The sequence below is a fragment of the Esox lucius genome, chromosome 6 (assembly GCF_011004845.1).
Source record: "Esox lucius isolate fEsoLuc1 chromosome 6, fEsoLuc1.pri, whole genome shotgun sequence".
NCBI classification, from domain to species: domain Eukaryota; kingdom Metazoa; phylum Chordata; class Actinopteri; order Esociformes; family Esocidae; genus Esox; species Esox lucius.
In genome coordinates, this window is record NC_047574.1 from 27,035,054 (window position 1) to 27,054,116 (window position 19,063).

Here is a 19,063-nt window from a genome sequence, read left to right on the forward strand (position 1 = left end):
TTCTAAAAGTCCCTTTGAGCCCCCTTAAAATCCACTTTCTAGGCCAATTTTGACTGTCCGTACCAGGCTCTGTCTATCCCAGAGAGTGGAGGGGTACAGAGGGTCTTTTTGCATTGCCAGTAGCCTCAGGCACTTCCCCATTAGACTCAGAGAACGAGCATTGGTCTCAATGCAGTCCAGGGACAGAGAGTTGATCGTGGCCAGCTGGCTCAAAGCCACCTGCCCCAGGGTCCTCCCGGTTGCTATCCACTCCTGCACAGGGAACCAAGGCAAAGGGGTGGTGAGAGGGGGACACAGAGGAAATTGGGGAGATGTAAAGGAAGGTGGGGAGGGTGGAGGGGTAGGGGCAGCGGGTGACAGGGAGGAAGAGGAGAAGGTGCAGGAGGCAAGGTGAAAGGGACATGTTTGGGAAGAAAGACTGTGGCAGTGGAAAGAATGAAACCTGAGGTAATCCTTATTTATTAATTATTATTAATTGTCTTGCTCACAGAAGAATGTAATTCTTACGACAAAGACCTTGGTTGTAGCTACGTAAGAACGCTTAACATATCTTAAAGTTAATTTCTTCCTTAATATTGAGTCACATGAAACATTTTGAAGTGATTTCCCCCTTAGATTAAGTGAAAATATTTGATGCCCATGAGCTCAATTAGATTACTGAAAGAAGCTGATTCATACGTTCTGAACTCCATTTCTGTTGAAGTGAAAGTGGTTTTACTGTGATTACAGTACATTCAGAGGCATAGATCTACTGTTTTTCATAACCAGAGGTCGACCGATAGCGGATTTTTAAAGGCCGATATAATAACGATAGTTTAGAGCAGGAAAAAGATGATATCCGATTAATCAGCCGATACCACCCCCACACAGCTATATTAGAGTTTAGGTTAGCCTTTTCTTTTTAAATCCTACGGATATATAGAAAAAATACACTGGGGGGAACAAGTATTTGATAACCTGCTGATTTTGCAGGTTTTCCCACTTACAAAGCATGTAGAAGTCTGTAATTGTTATCATAGGTCCTCTTCAACTGTGAGTGACGGAATGTAAAACACAAATCCAGAAAATCACATTGTATGATTTTTAAGTAATTAATTTGCATTTTATTGCATGACATAAGTATTTGATACATCAGAAAAGCCTAATTTAATATTTGGTACAGAAACATTTGTTTGCAATTGCAGAGATCATACGTTTCCTGTAGTTCTTGACCAGGTTTGCACACACTGCAGCAGGGATTTTGGCCCACTCCTCCATACAGACCTTCTCCAGATCCTTCAGGTTTCGGGGCTGTCGCTGGGCAATACGGACGTTCAGCTCCCTCCAAAGATTTTCTATTGGGTTCAGGTCTGGAGACTGGCTAGGCCACTCCAGGACCTTGAGATGTTTCTTACGGAGCAACTCCTTATTTGCCCTGGCTGTGTGTTTCGGGTCGTTGTCATGCTGGAAGACCCAGCCACGACCCATCTTCAATGCTCTTACTGAGGGAAGGAGGTGGTTGGCCAAGATCTCGCGATACATGGCCTCATCCATCCTCCCCTCAATACGGTGCAGCAGTCCTGTCCCCTTTGCAGAAAAGCTTCCCAAAGAATGATGTTTCCACCTCCATGCTTCACGGTTGGGATGGTGTTCTTGGGGTTGTACTCATCCTTCTTCTTCCTCCAAACATGGTGAGTGGAGTTTAGACCAAAAAGCTCTATTTTTGTCTCATCAGACCACATGGCCTTCTCCCATTCCTCCTCTGGATCATCCAGATGGTCATTGGCAAACTTCAGACAGTCCTGGACATGCGCTGGCTTGAGCAGGGGGACCTTGCGTGCGCTGCAGGATTTTAATCCATGACGGCGTAGTGTGTTACTAATGGTTTTCATTGAGACTGTGGTCCCAGCTCTCTTCAGGTCATTGAGCGGGTCCTGCCGTGTAGTTCTGGGCTGATCCCTCACCTTCCTCATGATCATTGATGCCCCACGAGGTGAGATCTTGCATGAAGCCCCAGACCGAGGGAGATAGACCGTCATCTTGAACATCTTCCATTTTCTAATAATTGCGCCAACAGTTGTTGCCTTCTCACCAAGCTGCTTGCCTATTGTCCTGTAGCCCATTCCAGCCTTGTGCAGGTCTACAATATTATCCCTGATGTCCTTACACAGCTCTCTGGCCATTGTGGAGAGGTTGGAGTCTGTTTGATTGAGCGTGTGGACAGGTGTCTTTTATACAGGTAACAAGTTCAAACAGGTGCAGTTAATACAGGTAATGAGTGGAGAACAGGAGGGCTTCTTAAAGAAAAACTAACAGGTTTGTGAGAGCTGGAATTCTTACTGGTTGGTAGGTAATCAAATACTTATGTCATGCAATAAAAAGCAAATTCATTATTTAAAAATCATACAATGTGATTTTCTGGATTTTAGATTCCGGCTCTCACAGTTGAAGTGTACCTATGATAAAAATTACTGACCTCTACATGCTTTGTAAGTAGGAAAACCTGCAAAATCGGCAGTGTATCAAAGACTTGTTCTCCCCAGTGTATATTAGAGTTTATGTTAACCTTTTCTTTTTTAAATCCTCAGGACATATAGAACAGCTATATTAGAGTTTATGTTAGCCTTTTCTTTTTTAAATCCTCATGACATATAGAACAGCTACCGGGCATATGGGTCATTTCTTTATAGGGTGCCTTTTGGACTTCATAACTTGGGGTAAATAAATAGTTGATTTAGCTATATTTTTATGTTCTGTTATATAAAGGACATATCTAACTTGCTGAAAAACATATTGGTCGAGCTCAGACACCAAAATCATATTATAATTAGATATATTAATGACGTGACACCCAGGATATGTCCACCCTGTTAAGGAAATAGACATAATTGGTTAATGTGTTTTCAGTGCATGAGGGATATTAAAATAACTTTTTTATTGGAATTGTATTTCCCACAATCTAATCAGATATACTTTTTTACAAGAAAATTATTTTTGACAAAACTCATTGAAAAAAACAAGTGCACATTATGAGAACAGGACAAATTCTTATTTTTGTCTTAAGAAAAGTGAATTATTATACAAATTACTCAATGTCTTTAGCATGTATAATCAACCCCTTCCAAATCTTTATGTAACTACAAATATACAGTTGATATTTGGTAATTAAATTATGACAGAAAAACACCAACATAACAGGGTGGACAGAGGTCTAACAGGGTGGAGAGTAGCATAACAGGGTGGACAGAGGTCTAACAGGGTGGAGAGTAGCATAACAGGGTGGACAGAGGTCTAACAGGGTGGAGAGTAGCATAACAGGGTGGACAGAGGTCTAACAGGGTGGAGAGTAGCATAACAGGGTGGACAGAGGTCTAACAGGGTGGAGAGTAGCATAACAGGGTGGACAGAGGTCTAACAGGGTGGAGAGTAGCATAACAGGGTGGACAAAACATTTCTAATTTCTTAATTTCTCGTTCATAAATGTCAGAAGACGTATCCTATGGTCATGGAAAATGTTACTGTGTTTCAGAAGGGTGAAATTATTAACCTGCATGAAGCAAAGAAAACATTGCTGAAATGACAGGAATTGTGTTAAGAACTGTCCAACACATTATTAAAACCTGGAATGATAGTGGTGAACCGTCAACCACGCTGAATAAACTGCAGTTGGGAAAATAATCTTGAATGACTGTGATCAATGATCGCTTGTTGAAGTCTCGTAGTAAAGTCGAATCGTAAAAAAAAATACCATATCCACATTAGAACTCACGGCCATGTTTAATAGTTAAAAGAATTTCCACATGAACAATGTGACGAGAACTCACAAAATTGGGAGTAAACAGCTGTGTGGGCACAATAAACCACTTGTTAGTGAGACCAATCAGGAAAAAAGGCTTCAATTTGCTGGAGACCAACCACTGTCTGATCAGGAGCATGCCCAGACATTGTTGGGAGTGCATACAGGAACGTGGGGGCCATACACACTACTGAGTCACATTATGACTTGAGTCAGTTGAAACAGCCTATGATTTCAATTGTTAACATAGATTTTCGGTGTGAGTTTGAATCCAGCCCTCAATCAATTGGTGATTTTGGTTTTCATTGACCGTTGTTACGAAATTACACAATGTAGAGTAAATATTTGGATCTTTAATATATTTCGTTCATCAAGACAGGATGCGTGATTTAAGTGTTCCCTTAGTTTTTTTGAGCAGTGTACAGTACATGTTCATCCTGTTAGCTGAATATGGCTAACAGGGTGGACATTTTGATCTAAAGTTAGCTTTTAGCCTTCCTGTATTAGCATAATGGCTAGCATGACCTTGAATACTTCATGAGGAAATTTTTAAAAAATCACGTTTTTTGAAATGATTCAGTTTGATTGATCTCCTCTATATTTATGCCAAACAGGGTGAACACCTAATGTTGAAACACATCAAACTAAGTTAACAAAAACATCAAAATCAGATAGTAAGTGAAGTCGAAAATCACACAGCACAGTTAGATGTCATGGGATTCTTTCCTTTTTTTTTTTATATTATAGGGACTTAAAGCCAGCTCAACAGGGTGGACAGTGACTGCCGGGGAAAATCATAAAACCATATTTCGTTTGTACAAAATGTTAACATTTTTAAATATATTTTGACAGGAAAAATGAAATTATCTTTGGAAATATGTTTTTATTAGTTCTTTTTAAAATCCAAGTTGAATAATATACACTCACCTAAAGGATTATTAGGAACACCATACTAATACTGTGTTTGACTCCCTTTCATCTTCAGAACTGCTTTAATTCTACGTGGCATTGATTCAACAAGGTGCTGAAAGCATTCTTTAGAAATGTTGGCCCATATTGATAGGATAGCATCTTGCAGTTGATGGAGATTTGTGGGATGCACATCCAGGGCACGAAGCTCCCGTTCCACCACATCCCAAAGATGCTCTATTGGGTTGAGATCTGGTGACTGTGGGGGCCATTTCAGTACAGTGAACTCATTATCATGTTCAAGAAACCAATTTGAAATGATTCGAGCTTTGTGACATGGTGCATTATCCTGCTGGAAGTAGCCATCAGAGGATGGGTACATGGTGGTCATAAAGGGATGGACATGGTAGGCCGTGGCATTTAAACGATGCCCAATTGGCACTAAGGGGCCTAAAGTGTGCCAAGAAAACATCCCCCACACCATTACACCACCACCACCAGCCTGCACAGTGGAAACAAGGCATGATGGATCCATGTTATCAGTCTGTTTACGCCAAATTCTGACTCTACCATCTGAATGTCTCAACAGAAATCGAGACTCATCAGAACAGGCAACATTCTTCCAGTCTTCAACTGTCCAATTTTGGTGAGAAATTGTAGCCTCTTTTTCCTATTTGTAGTGGAGATGAGTGGTACCCGGTGGGGTCTTCTGCTGTTGTAGCCCATCTGCCTCAAGGTTGTGCGTGTTATGGCTTCACAAATGCTTTGCTGCATTCCTCGGTTGTAACGAGTGGTTATTTCAGTTAAAGTTGCTCTTCTATCAGCTTGAATCAGTCAGCCCATTCTCCTCTGACCTCTAGCATCAACAAGGCATTTTCACCGCATACTGGATGTTTCTCCCTTTTCACACCATTCTTTGTAAACCCTAGAAATGGTTGAGCGTGAAAATCCCAGTAACTGAACAGATAGTGAAATACTCAGACCGGCCCGTCTGGCACCAACAACCATGCCACGCTCAAAATTGCTTAAATCACCTTTCTTTCCCATTTTGACATTCAGTTTGGAGTTCAGGAGATTGTCTTGACCAGGACCACACCCCTAAATGCATTGAAGCAACTGCCATGTGATTGGTTGATTAGATAATTGCATTAATGAGAAATTGAACAGGTGTTCCTAATAATCCTTTAGGTGAGTGTATGTTGTATATGTTGTCCCATTGCATATTAAACATATATGCTGGAGTTGCTGCCGGAGTGTGCAGCTTTTGAATCTTGTGCCATGCTTAGTCACATGACCAAACACTCACTAATGTCTTACTGAAACAGCTGAGGCTCGCTGTTTTCTTGGCAACACATCATATGGTCACACAATATTAGGCTATTTAGTATGCTATTAATCTATTTATTTGGCATATTTCCCACCGAACATTTTTGCTGTAGAAATTTTTATCTGCCGGACAACTAGGCTATATGTGAAAGCGGCGAAAAGCAAGCATTTGCTGGCTAACGTAAACCCTGAGCTATGTATACACCGCTCCAGAAAAAATTAAGAGCACCTTTTTCTTTCCTTTCCAAAAAAGTTGAAAAGTATTGAGTTAGGAACTTGACGCACATCTGAACCTCATAGAGAATCTATGGGGTATTGTCAAGAGGAAAATGAGATACACCAGACCCAATAACACAGATGTGCAAAAGGCCACTATCAAAGCAACCTGGGCTTCCAAAACACCTCAGCAGTTCCACAGGCTGACTGCCTTCATGCCATGCTGCATTGATGCAGTAATTTGTGCAAAAGGAGCCCCACCCAAGTATTGAATGCATAAATAAACATACATATATTTGAGGCAATATTCATAATTATGTATCTGTATGCCACCACAATGGATTTGAAAGGAAACAACCGAGATGCAATTGAAGTGCAGATGTTCAGCTTTAATTCAAGGGGTTGAACAAGAATATCATATGAAACGTTTAGCAATTGCAACCATTTTCATACACAGTCCCCTTATTTCAGGGGCTCAAATGTAATTGGACAAATTAACACAATCATAAATACAATTTTCATTTTTAATACTTTGTTTAGAATCCTTTGCAGGCAATGACTGCATGATGTCTGGAACGCATGGACATCACCAAACATTGGGTTTCCTCCTTTGTGATGCTTTGCCAGGCCTTTACGACAGTTGTCTTCAGTTGTTGTTTGTTAGTGGGTCTTTCTGTCTTAAGTTTTGTCTTCAGCAAGTGAAATGTATGCTTGATCCGGTTGAGATCAGGTGTTTAGAATACACCACTTCTTTGTCTTAAAATACTCCTGGGTTGGTTTCGCAGAATGTTTTGGGCCATTGTCCATCAGTAAAGTGAAGCGCCATCTACAGCTGTAACAATTCCAAATGTTCCAAATGTTGATTGATGCAAACCAGTGTGACCATGCTTTGACCCATCTGATTAACCCTTTAGACCCCAACAGAATTATAGAATGCTGCTGTAGTAAAATGAGCTCACATTATTTAACTTTGACTTTAATATATTTTGGTAAACAGCCAAAATAACAAAACATGTCAGTGTCCAATTATTTCTGGACCTAACTGTACTTAGGAAAACTTTGCGTTAATTAGCTGATTAAAGCTCTTCTCGAGTTTTGATATCCATGAGATGTAAACCGTGATCATCAAGATTGAACCAAAAAATTGTACGAATTCGGGGGGCAGAGCATCTATCTCTTTGTCTCATCCTGCTCCGCTGTTCTGGCTGGGGGTCTCTAGGCATCTCCATGCGCCTGGGGGCCACAGTCAGGACCTGACCGCAGAGGTGTCTCTAGACATCACTGCAGTACTGCTTTCTGTCCTCCCCAGTTAGAGACAGCTGTGTCTCGTTGTCTCTAATTGGAGACCCTATTTAAGTTGTTTGGTGTGCCTTTCAGTTTGTTGGTCAATGTTTGGAGTTTGCTTTATGTTTGCTTCTCTTCAGTGATCGTTCTCTCCTTTTGTTGTTTTCTGTGTATACAATTAAAAGGATGAATAACTATAGCTCTGCTCCTTGTGCCATGGGTGAGGCAGCCATTCTCCCCAGCCATTCTCCTTTCTTTTTGATCGGCTTTTTCTGTTTTTCATTTTTCGTTTATCATCCTCACTATACGTCTCGGGATGAGCCCTGGACGTCCCTGGACATGCCCGAAGCTTGAGGATAGACTCAGGGCCATGGAGAGAGAGATCGCCAGATTAGTTATAGCTCTTGGCGAAATGATGTCTAACCTGGCAGCATGGCCGAGTGAGAAGAGCCCTGTTGAGCCGGCCGGAGCGGCGGCGCCTCCTCCTCTCGCTTGCGTGGAGTCTAGCCCCCTCCATGACATCTGACTTCCATGCTCGCCGTCCGAACCGACCTGCCCCTCGACCATGGAGTCGCCAGGAGCTTGCGGGTGGCAACATCCAGCGCCGTGCCTGGGGGTGCACTGTAAGGTCTGCTCAGTGTGTAACAGCTGCTCTCCACCTCGCCGGGGTGCTAACCACCGCCTGGAGACCGAAGGCAGCAGCGCTCCCTGAGGACGCACCTGTTCCCCATCACCAATCAGTTGGGTTAAATGTGTTTGGTTTGCCACTGCACCCCAGGGACTATTGATTCTATGTTCGACACCGTGAGGTGCTGTCGTTTTTCTAAATATGAAAAGACAAGTAAAGAAACCATTGATCGTTACTCCTTGTTTTTGTTTTCCTTTCCTTTTTGCCTCACGTTTACGCACTCGCACTGTCACAACTTTATGTGTAATGAATCTAGAACATATGAAGGTGTCACTTTTTGAAATGCACCTCTATAAAATGCACCTGTGGCAGTTTAGATTTCAATTTGGAAGACAAGCATGACTGCACACCTTTCACAGAACTGTTGAAGATAGACCGGAGATGTGTGTGGCCTCTGTAGTCCTCTAGCCCTTATACCACGAGGCGTTTTCTGTCTTATTGTTAGTTTCTCACATAAATATTACATTGGGCATTTCTCAATTCAAAGCACTGGTTGATGCAAACAGCAATCTCCTATTCAGCTCGCAGCCACTCTCAGAGGTCAGGCAATTACTTGTAATAAGCCTCATAGAATTGAGGAAATAGTCATGTGACAGTCCATAAGATCTGCCTAGGTTAGTAGTAACTATGTCAAACATCCAGCTCCAAATGACTGCTTATCCCTCCCCATGGTTTTAATCCCTTGATGCATATCTGAAAATCATGCATGGGTTTAAACAGTGCAGTGGTCTTTTGGAAGGTTAAAGGCCTTTAGTGGCCTGAAGCCATTTTTTTATTTGGACATTTAGATTGAAGGCCTCCACCATGTTAATGTAGTCAGGTGGATGGTACTTAAAATATATTTCTTTCAGGATGAGACAGTCAACTGGGTGGGATTATGGCTTAATTGTCTGGTGTTTCCAGATGGGTCATGAGTCAAACCTGTGGTTCAGAAAGGATGATATTAATCCCATCCACTTGACTACATTAAAATGCCTGAAACCTTTACTTAAACTACATAAAGGGAAATACAGTGACCTCCATAAGTATTGGGTCAGTGTTATATGTATATATTTTGCTCTATACTCTAAACATTTGGATTTGTAAGCAATGAACATCCTATCATGCTCTATGGCATGTATAAAAATGTTGAGCATGCCCAGTTGACCTCAATTTCAGATCAACCCGGCAAAATGAAAGGATCAAAATTTTAGACAGCGCTCTCCACCAACATCATGAAAACACTGAATGAACACAAAGCCTTGTCCTTTCAAGGTAATACTTTACAGCTCTTTTATTCCTGAACAAACATGACAAAACAAACCTAACAAACCATTACATTTTTGGAATATAGAGCCAAAAGAAGAGAAAGTTCTTCATAGTTCCACTATTTATGGACAGTACCTTATTAATGGGAAAGCTTCCCACATATACCTTTGAAATGACTCATCTGCTTAGATTGAAGGGATTGAACTAGAACCGCATGTAATTCTATGTCAGTTACCTGCTCTACAGAGCTGAGGTCAGGTGTATGACGAACTAATTCCTCAACGGTCCTCTCCAAAGAGGGTTTCCTGTCCTGGGCCAGGGCTTGAGTGTTCTCCTCAGCGCACAGCTGTTCCAACATGGTCAGAGACAGCTCAGCCAGGGAAAGCCGGTATTGCACCAGCTTCCTCGTGGCTGGGACAGACAGGGGCTTAGACTGTGAGAGGACAGAGGGCAGACAGAGAGAAATACAAAGAAAAAATGACAAACACACATCACTCCAGAAGAGAATGCAAGAAGTGAAACATTTCACCAGCCCTAGCAGGTTTTTCAACACAGTTCAAAACATTTTGAACTGTTAATATCTAAATGGCAAAAGTTCATGGAGATGATTTACAGTATGTTTTCATCTACAGATTAATCAAAAGGGACATTGTTAATTACATCTTTGTGAAATGTAGGCATTGAGAAAATAGTCTCATCTGGGATACTAATATTCAGTATTTAGACCTGGGCTCATTGAATACCACAAAAACAACACATTTAAACCGCTGTTGTCACGTTCGGTTGGCCGTCATCTCCATGCAACGTGTCTGGGCAGTGCACAGGGCTACAAACAACACATTCTAAATGCCGAATCAGAACATCAGTCTAGATTTTATCTAGCTAACTGGATTCTGCCGTAGCAAGTTAATAATGATGCAAGTTGCTATTTTAATTAGATTGAGATGCACTTCAAGATGACAGTGATCTGATTTTGGCTTTTGATACGCCGCTGAATTCTGGTCCTACATACAGTACAGCATGTTGAAAAAAAACTCAGAAATCTTGATTGTGTGTGGGTGTGCATGTACCTGTGTGTGTGTGAGCATGTCTGTTTATCCATGTGTGAGAACTCTGTTGGATTTGAACTAAACTCTGAAATAACCATGTGGGTCAGTGACAGCCCACACACGCAGAGTCATGATTTGGTTAAGGTTTGTTAATGTGATGTAAGGGCCTCCAGGTAATTATTATTATTGAGAACATTATGAACTGGTGGAGCAGGAGCTTTGACAATGATTGCCATTATCTTACATGCGTTCTGAAGAAGGAATCAGATTTTTTGGGCAATGAAAGCATGTCTAAGCTTTTTACCAAGTTTCAATAAGGAGGGTGAACTACATAATAGTCATCTTTCATATATTATTTTGCCTTGTGGGTCTCTCCAATTTAAGTTCATTGTTCTAAAATAACGTAATCTGCAAGAAGAATTATAAAATGTGAGTCTATAGTGAAACAAAAAGCAACATACATGCAATAAATAATTTAAAAGCACCAGCTTGTTTGAGTTTGGCAGCCTTGGATCGACAGGAGTCCAAGTTACGAATTAGAGTTTCTAACATCGAGCCATACATGGAAGTTTGTAAAACCAAATCTAATTGCTCAAACCTTTCAAAATGTTCAGTTAATTTGTTTACCATCTTGCGCATGCTTTCAATTCCAGCACAGATAGCTCAAACTTTGTTTTAAAGGTACTTTAACAGGCGAGCCAAAAACTGTTTTGCACGCTAAATGAAGATGCATTCCTTTGCAATGAAAACCGCAGCTTAAATATAGTTCCAATTAAAGTGTTCTGTTTTGTATTTCATACATCTTTAGATAAATATAAAACAGAATGACGTACATTTTTAAGCTGATGGTGATGTCTGGTAAAATCCCAACAGGATTAAAATACAATTTCAAAGTATTAGCAGGAAGTCAAACTGTATGGCATATTGTGTTTTTAACGTCTTTGTCTGACGGGTAATGTTCGGAAGATATACATAAGGTTGTTTACCTCTTGTGATGTAAACAGGCTTTGGGCATTCAGCACAACATGTTCCTGTGTGGAGACAGCCTGCTGCATTAAGGAGTAGGCATCCAGCAGATGGCGCCATTTACCCTCCTTATCAGTGTGTTTAGCCAGTGTCCTAAGAAACAGAACATATTCTGTGAATAATTTGAAATCGACAAAAACAGGAACTATAGACAGGATGAATAAATTAATAAATAGACTGATCAATAGATAAAATATATGGATCAGATTAGTGTTTCTCCTAGATCATCTTTATTCAGAGTATTACATAAATCTTTTTTGTCATCACTTCTTGCCCTAGATTGTTTTTTGTCAGTGTTTATCTTATCTTTTATAAGAGGGATTGGAGAGGGTTGGTGTTTAAGTTCTTTTTTTGTTTTTGTGTGAGACCGTGCGTTTCACACATGGGTAATCAAGTCCAAACAAACGCCTGCTGGATTGACGCAAATGAAAACAGGGAAAACAACAGGCCATGTTTCGAAGTCTGACCTCAGCGCCTGGGCGTGCTCCACAAGAGCCTCTGCGGCATGCTCTCTGCGGCCCAACTGGAGGAACTCACTGGCGGCCCCTCTCAGGGCGTCGCAGGCGGCCGCAAGCTTCTGGAAGCTCCGGGTGGACAGGGCAACGCCGGGCTCCGCAGGACTGGCGGCACGCACACGCTCCACCGCCCCTCTGAAAGACAGATGGCATGGTGAGTCAGTGACATCTACAGGTCACTGTTGGTCACGGACGTGGGGAGACATGGTCTACTGCGGTTTCCAAACTCCTTAGGGTGTGGCCGTTGTGCCTACCTCTGAAGTACTAAGGCTGATTATAAACATCGAATGAATCAATGTCGAGGAGTCATTATCTGGTAAGTAAGCATCTAAATCAGATGGTTTACTGCCAAGATGGATCGACAGCTTGCACAACAGAGCTCCCCGGGGATGGAGGTTAGAAAACGCTCACCTGTACTCAAGAGACATGATCAGGAACCTGACAGCCGGAGATTGGTTCTGCCTCTTATCCAGATACAATGTCAGGGCTCCACGGCCTTGCTTGATTATTTGATGAACCTGTAAAAGGACAGCGGTCACATTCAAGAGGAAATGTTTTGCTGTAGAGGATTAAAACGAGCAGGCGACTGAGGAGCTTGAATAGGAAATAGTCCTGACTTTGGTTTCTGTATCCTGGCCCTTATGGGCCACTGTGGCAGTCACAAGGGCCAGGGTGAGCTGGTGCCAGAAGTCCTTGTCACCCCCCATGTCTTGGGCCTTGTCCAATAGTGTCAGAGCCAGAGAATGGTTCTGCTCCTGATTGGCCAAGATTGCATAAGAAAGCAGGCTCCTCCCAACTGCAGTGCGATCTCCTAACTCCTGAGCTCACAACACAAATAAAGAGTTAGTATAACAATGGCTTTAAATCCACAGAAAAGGGAGACAAAATGCTGCGAAACACTTCACACAGAATGAGAAAATCAAACTATTGGAAAATTACTACAACTGAAATGTCTAACCTTAGCCAGCAGATGGGCCTCTGCGAGCAGTTGTTTCGCTGGTTGATACAGCCCAATACTCAGGCATATCTCTGCCTTATCAAGCCAGATATCATGACTACAGAGTACACCAAACTTCTTTCCGGATAGACCAATACGGTCAACTTTAGAGTTCTGCAAACAAGAAAGTTGAATAATAGATGAGAGTATTGCAAAGATCTCTGATTTATTCCCTGCATCATAAATCAGGTTTATACACAAATCTAAAGGGTGGTTCAGGGGGTACAGATTTCTGGGTAAGTCAATGAAAAATGTAAACTATAATAATGCTTGTCAAAATTATGATCATCCTCATGAAAGACTGACATGACCCCATGATAATGTTGTGGTATGGGTGACGCATGATGCAGTTAGGACATGAATCCCTTTTGGCGTTTGCTTTATTCCAGCAGTGCTTGTCAATCATGCTCTCAACTATAAACAGAATTACAAACTTCACTATAATAGTTATTAATTTCAGGGATAATTTCGGCAACCTTTTCTTCAATTCATGGAACATAAAACCCTACAAAAGACATCTTGTATTTTAAAGAGATGTGGTCTGTCCTGCTAAGTTAATTCAGCTCTGGATCTATGGAAGTTCTTTAAGGTTTTCTCAGCTACAGTCAGAAAGTCTTAAAATCTGATACATCATCCTAACCATAACCCTCATTGTTACCATACATCTAAGCTAAAATTAAGACCAGAAACCAGACTGCTTTAAGAGACCAATGCACCTTTTTCTTTCCTTAACAACAAAGTTGAAAGGGAAAGTTTTGAGTGAGGAAGAGAAGCGTTCAATTTGCAGTGGTCTCTTATTTTTAACCCTTCTGTTCCTCACACAAAACCTTTCGTTTCTACTTTTTTGGAAAGGAAAGAAAACGGTGCAGTGGTTTCTTAATTTTTTCCGGAGCTGAATATTCTTTTGAAACTAACCTCATTATCCGTTTTGCCACCAAACTCCACATGCAGTCTCTTTCTCTCTCTTTGTAAAGCTATTGTTTTCCGACACCTGCAATGAGATAGCAAATGTACAATGCCTTTTCAGACCACTGACTAATTCTCAAATTGTACTGATACATTCGGCACATTGACAGTTAATTCTGTTTGATATTTTCTTTTACAACACTGGCACAAAAATCTATTACTCTATGGTGGCATTCGTTTTAATATGTTTAGGAAAAATGAAAAACTGGAATATGTTGCTTGCTCTCTGCTAAAAGACTAAATGTTGGAACATTCACCTTTCAGCAAGACAATGATCCGATCCAAAAGGCCAAAATACCATTAAAGCACCTCAAAAACTAAAGTGTGAATGTCCTACAGTGGAACACTCAAAGACCTGATCTCAGTCTCATTAAGAATCTGTAGTACTCTTTGGAAACTGCACCCCACAAGCATCACACCTTAACAACCTGGAGCAAATGAGCCTAGAACAATGGGCCAAAATCACTCTGACCTGTAGTGCAAAGCTGCCAGAAACTTACCAAAAGCCTTAAAGCTGTTAGTTCTACCAAATATATATTTGGGGGCGGTTGAATACTTATGCAACAAACAAATTTTTCTTACATTGATTCCAAACATTAAAAAAAATCCCCATAAACTATTTGATTTTGAGTCAGTGTTTTAAAATAGTATACCAAACAGAACGACATTTTAATGTACATAATTTAATAATATGAGGGAATTGGTCAGGGTTTCAAATACTTTTACAAGGCACTGTATACAGGAAAATAAACTTGTAACAGACCAGGAGTAAACCAGGAATACAAATCAAATATAAATCAATTTTCAGTACAGTACAGGAGCTCAGGGAAAGAATGGGGTGCACATACTCTATTTGTTCCTGCTCATGGATACTAGTCAGAATAAGGAGCTTCTTGTGGTACCCTGTTGATTTCTCCATAGCCAGCTGGGAACAGCTCTGCACAATTCTAAAAAAAATTAATAAAAGAAAATAATGTGGAAAATGGAAAAATGCTGGGAACGATTTACAATTAATTATTAGCAATTATTTTGCTTGATTTCATCACTTACTTGTATTTACTATCTTAAGATGAATGCAATTACTGTAAAGTCAATCTGTATAATGTCAAATTTTCTATATCATACAAATGCCAATGGGAAATCAAATATTCTGCCGAAGACAGGGGGTGGAGGGTCCATGGACAAAAACAAAACCTAGTTCTGGACTAAAGAGCTAAATCAGTGGATATCATTTCCAGGGGAAAGTAGGCTTCACCTGAGACGGTAGAGGTCAGACAGGCTCCTTCTGTCCAGCAGGTCATGAGCAATGACCTCAGCCAGGTGTAGTATAGGTAGAGTCAAGTGAACGAGAGATAGAGACTGCAGCTCCTTGACTAGCAGGTCCAGGAAGAACAAACTCTGAGTCTACAGCCACCCAGACACAAGAAAAAGTTCAGTTGTCAATGTTCAGTTCTTAGTTCATTCACTCAGTACAGCCTGGCATACACTCTATAAAGCCCACTCTCTGGCAGTCTGATGTATGAATCTGGGTGTGGCGGATGCCAGGAAAATGCTACGCACCGGAATGCATATTGCCTTCTGTAATGTTTGGTGGAGGAGGGATAATGGTGTGGACTAAACAGGGTTTGGACTAGGCCCCTTAGTGAAGGGTCATCTTAATGCTACAGGATACCAAGATATTTTAGACAATTGGGTGCTTACAACTTTGTGGATACAGTTTGGGGAAGGCCTTTTCCTGTTCCAGCATGAATGTGCCCGTGTACAAAGCAGGGTTCATAAAGACATGGTTTGACGAGGTTGGTTCGGAGGAACTGAAGTGGCCTGCACAGAGCCCTGACCTCAACCCCACTGAACACCTTTTGGATGAATGGGAACAGCGATTGCAAGCCAGGCCTTCTCATCCAACATCAGTGCCTGACCTCACAAATGGGCACAGACTCCCACAGAGAAACGTCAAAATCTTTTGGAAAGCCTTCCCAGAAAAGTGGCAGGTATTTAAGCTGCAAAGGGGGGGGGGGCACCTCCATATTAATGATTTTGGAATGAGATGTCAAAAAGCTCATACAGGTGTGATGGTCCGGTGTCCACATACTTTTGGACATATAGTGTACGTTTCTAAAGACTTTTGTTCATTAAAAATATGATTAATATTTAATTGCAGGAGAGTTGTATGTTTTGTGTAGGACACTGAAACCACATGTTGAGCCATACAGAATAAGAGTATCTGTAACTGTATCAGGTGAGGACAATGCTTGAAGAACCGGACATAGAAAACAATTCAGAAGTGCAGACAGATATCACAGTGTTGGACTGGTCATTACTTGGCCTATTGTGACAATGTCTAGATCTGAAACTGGGCCTTTAAATCGTGCACCATCTGAGCATGTTCTCAATTTGTTTGATTACCAACCGTAACACCATTTCATTGGAGTGGCGTACGAGAAATCAATCGCTACTTGCTTTCATTTGCAATAATCAAATATGTTGCCTCGTCCAGCATTCTGATTTGCTCCAGAATCAATCAAAGCACCTTCTCTTCTAACCAACAAATAATGACTTGTCAAGACGAACATCAATATCATGTCAATCTTTCCAGGTGTCAAGCCTTGGACCGCAAGCCACTTCGGACGATTAAAATCACTGCTGTTCTGATAATGCCTACTCATTAGTTACCAAGGGCAAGACGGAAACGTGGAGGGACTACTTGATAATAAAGCTCTGTTGCAGTGTCCTAATGAACACAAAACCATGGGTCTCTTCCAGGGGAGCAGTCACATAGAGCTTAGTTTTCCTGCCTGTTTGCTAATGCTGTTTGTATTGATGCAGTGGGGGCCGCTGTTGTATCTGAAGGCCTGGCGGAGCTCCTCGGGGCACTCATACTGTGCCCACTCCTCTGTGCTGGATGGCAACACGACATCCTCAGTATTCTGGGGCTTGGGTTTCTCCTCAATAGGGGGTGGCTGTTTAAACAAAGGACGACCATTGTTATTCATTGACGCCCATTTATTACTGTGTTCAACTGGCAAAACATTCACATGTTCAGTGCACAAACACCATAAAATGGCAAGACTCTACACCAGGGGTGTCCAAAAAGTTCCAGGGAGGGCTGGAGTGTTTGCGGGTTTTGGGTTATTCCTATAAATCGGTTCCCAGTTCACACCTAAACAACCAGGTGAGGGTAGAAACTAACCAATTAGTAACCTAATTAGTAGGGCTGTGCAATTAATCGCAATCGCAAAAAAATCGCGATTTAAGCACATGCGATTTCTAAACCGCATAAGGCTGCGATTTTATCTATTAATTTATTTAGATTTTTATACAGAATGCGTTCTTGTGCGCATGATTTTAATGTTAACCAACCAGATCTTACGCAGCGCACGACGAAGCTGAGCGGGAGAAAGATGTTAACCAATCAGAGCTCACTCAGCGCACGACGAAGCTGAGCGGGAGAACCGAATAGGCGAGCGGGAGGAAAGAACTTAAAATATGGATGCAGGTCAAAATAAAAATGAATTGGTGCCAAAAAGAAATTCAACGTCAGTCATTTGGGAGTATTTTGGATTCAGGAGAGAGGATGTGTCACAGAGCAAGGTAATTTGCAAGACTTGTGAAATGATTATTCCAACGAAACGGAGCAATACTACAAATCTGTTCCAACACTTAAAACAGCGTCATAAAAAACTGCATGATCAATGCATGTCGACAAAGTCAATCGAAACAAACAAAAGCACACATCATAGCCAGCCCGAACAGCCTGAACAAGTATCCATTGCTCAAGCATTTGCAAGCGCCGTGCCTTATGTGAAAGGATCAAAACGGCACAAAGAAATTACAGACGCAATCACCTATCATATATGCAAAGATATGATGCCTGCGCACAGCGTCAGTAAAGACGGCTTCCGAAGACTAATTCAAACACTTGACAAAAGATACCAGCTGCCATCTCGCACTCATTTCACACGATTTGCTATTCCCGAAATGTATGAGAAATGTAAGGCGGGCGTTGAACACGAGCTCAAGCAGGTGAAATACTTCGCCACGACCACAGATTTGTGGTCCAGCAGAACGATGGAGCCATACATGAGTTTAACGGTCCACTATATGAATGACAACTTTGAAATGAAAAGTCGATGTTTGCAAACAGCATTCTTCCCAGAAGATCACACTGGAGAAAATATATCTGAAGGTTTAAAAGAAGCTTTAGCATCATGGGGACTTTGTGAAGAGCAACAAGTGTCTATCACCACAGACAATGGAACTAATATAGTGAAGGCTGTCACTTTGAACAACTGGACACGATTGCAGTGCTTCGGACACAGACTGCATTTGGCAATTGGTAAGTTAGATTTTATTATACATTTATTATACTTCACATTAAGTAATGTATAATTTACATTAGGACACTTTGTAGGGCATACTTTTTTATTAAGAAACAAATTGCGCGAAGATGTTTAATATGAAAACGTATTATAATGTTTTGTAATAGTATTTTCAACTTGTACCATAGTTGGTACCATAAGTCTGAAGGAAACCGATTGTCATCAGAAATTTTTGGATGTCATTTTCTTTTTATTTTTCCATAACTTACATGCCTGATAAAGCAGCCGAGCGTTGCAATGATTTGTATATAGCGTTACCAAGGAAACCGCTCTCTGTTAACGTTAGTTCATGTCAGCCTCCTACTGGCGGAGAATGAATTTGCATATATGTCGCCACAAATACTAATATTTTAGCTAACAATAAACAATTTTCTTTTTCAGCATTTATTCATTCTTGTTAATGTTAGTTCATGTCACTACAGCTATTCATGTTAGTTCATGGTGCATTAACTAATGTTAACAATGACAACGTTTGATTATAATGTATTAATAAATGCTAAAATTAACATGAACTAACATTATTAGTATTGCTCATTGTCAGTTCATTTTAGCTAATGTATTAACTAGTTGTTAACAAATAGCACCTTTTTGTAAAGTGTTACTCAATAGTTTTATATTTAAATGAATGAAATACACAATTTCATTATGTTTTACAATATTTTATTTTTTAGAAAATGCAATCAAA

The 19,063-nt window shown here is 41.0% G+C and overlaps 1 protein-coding gene across 7 annotated transcripts in view; it reads right to left on the reverse strand.

The window, feature by feature from the left end:
* LOC105029862 (cilia- and flagella-associated protein 46) overlaps positions 1-19,063 on the reverse strand; it is an 81,764-nt gene that overhangs the window by 27,213 nt on the left and 35,488 nt on the right. For all 7 annotated transcript variants that reach the window (XM_034292903.1, XM_034292904.1, XM_034292902.1 and 4 more), the window contains exons 32-42: positions 16,795-16,959; positions 15,255-15,403; positions 14,848-14,946; positions 13,949-14,024; positions 12,995-13,147; positions 12,654-12,854; positions 12,448-12,554; positions 11,989-12,171; positions 11,482-11,614; positions 9,682-9,879; positions 64-252 (exon numbers count right to left, since the gene is read on the reverse strand). In XM_034292903.1, coding sequence (XP_034148794.1) covers positions 64-252; positions 9,682-9,879; positions 11,482-11,614; positions 11,989-12,171; positions 12,448-12,554; positions 12,654-12,854; positions 12,995-13,147; positions 13,949-14,024; positions 14,848-14,946; positions 15,255-15,403; positions 16,795-16,959 — 1,653 coding nt within the window. The remainder of the gene's footprint in view (positions 1-63; positions 253-9,681; positions 9,880-11,481; positions 11,615-11,988; positions 12,172-12,447; positions 12,555-12,653; positions 12,855-12,994; positions 13,148-13,948; positions 14,025-14,847; positions 14,947-15,254; positions 15,404-16,794; positions 16,960-19,063) is intronic.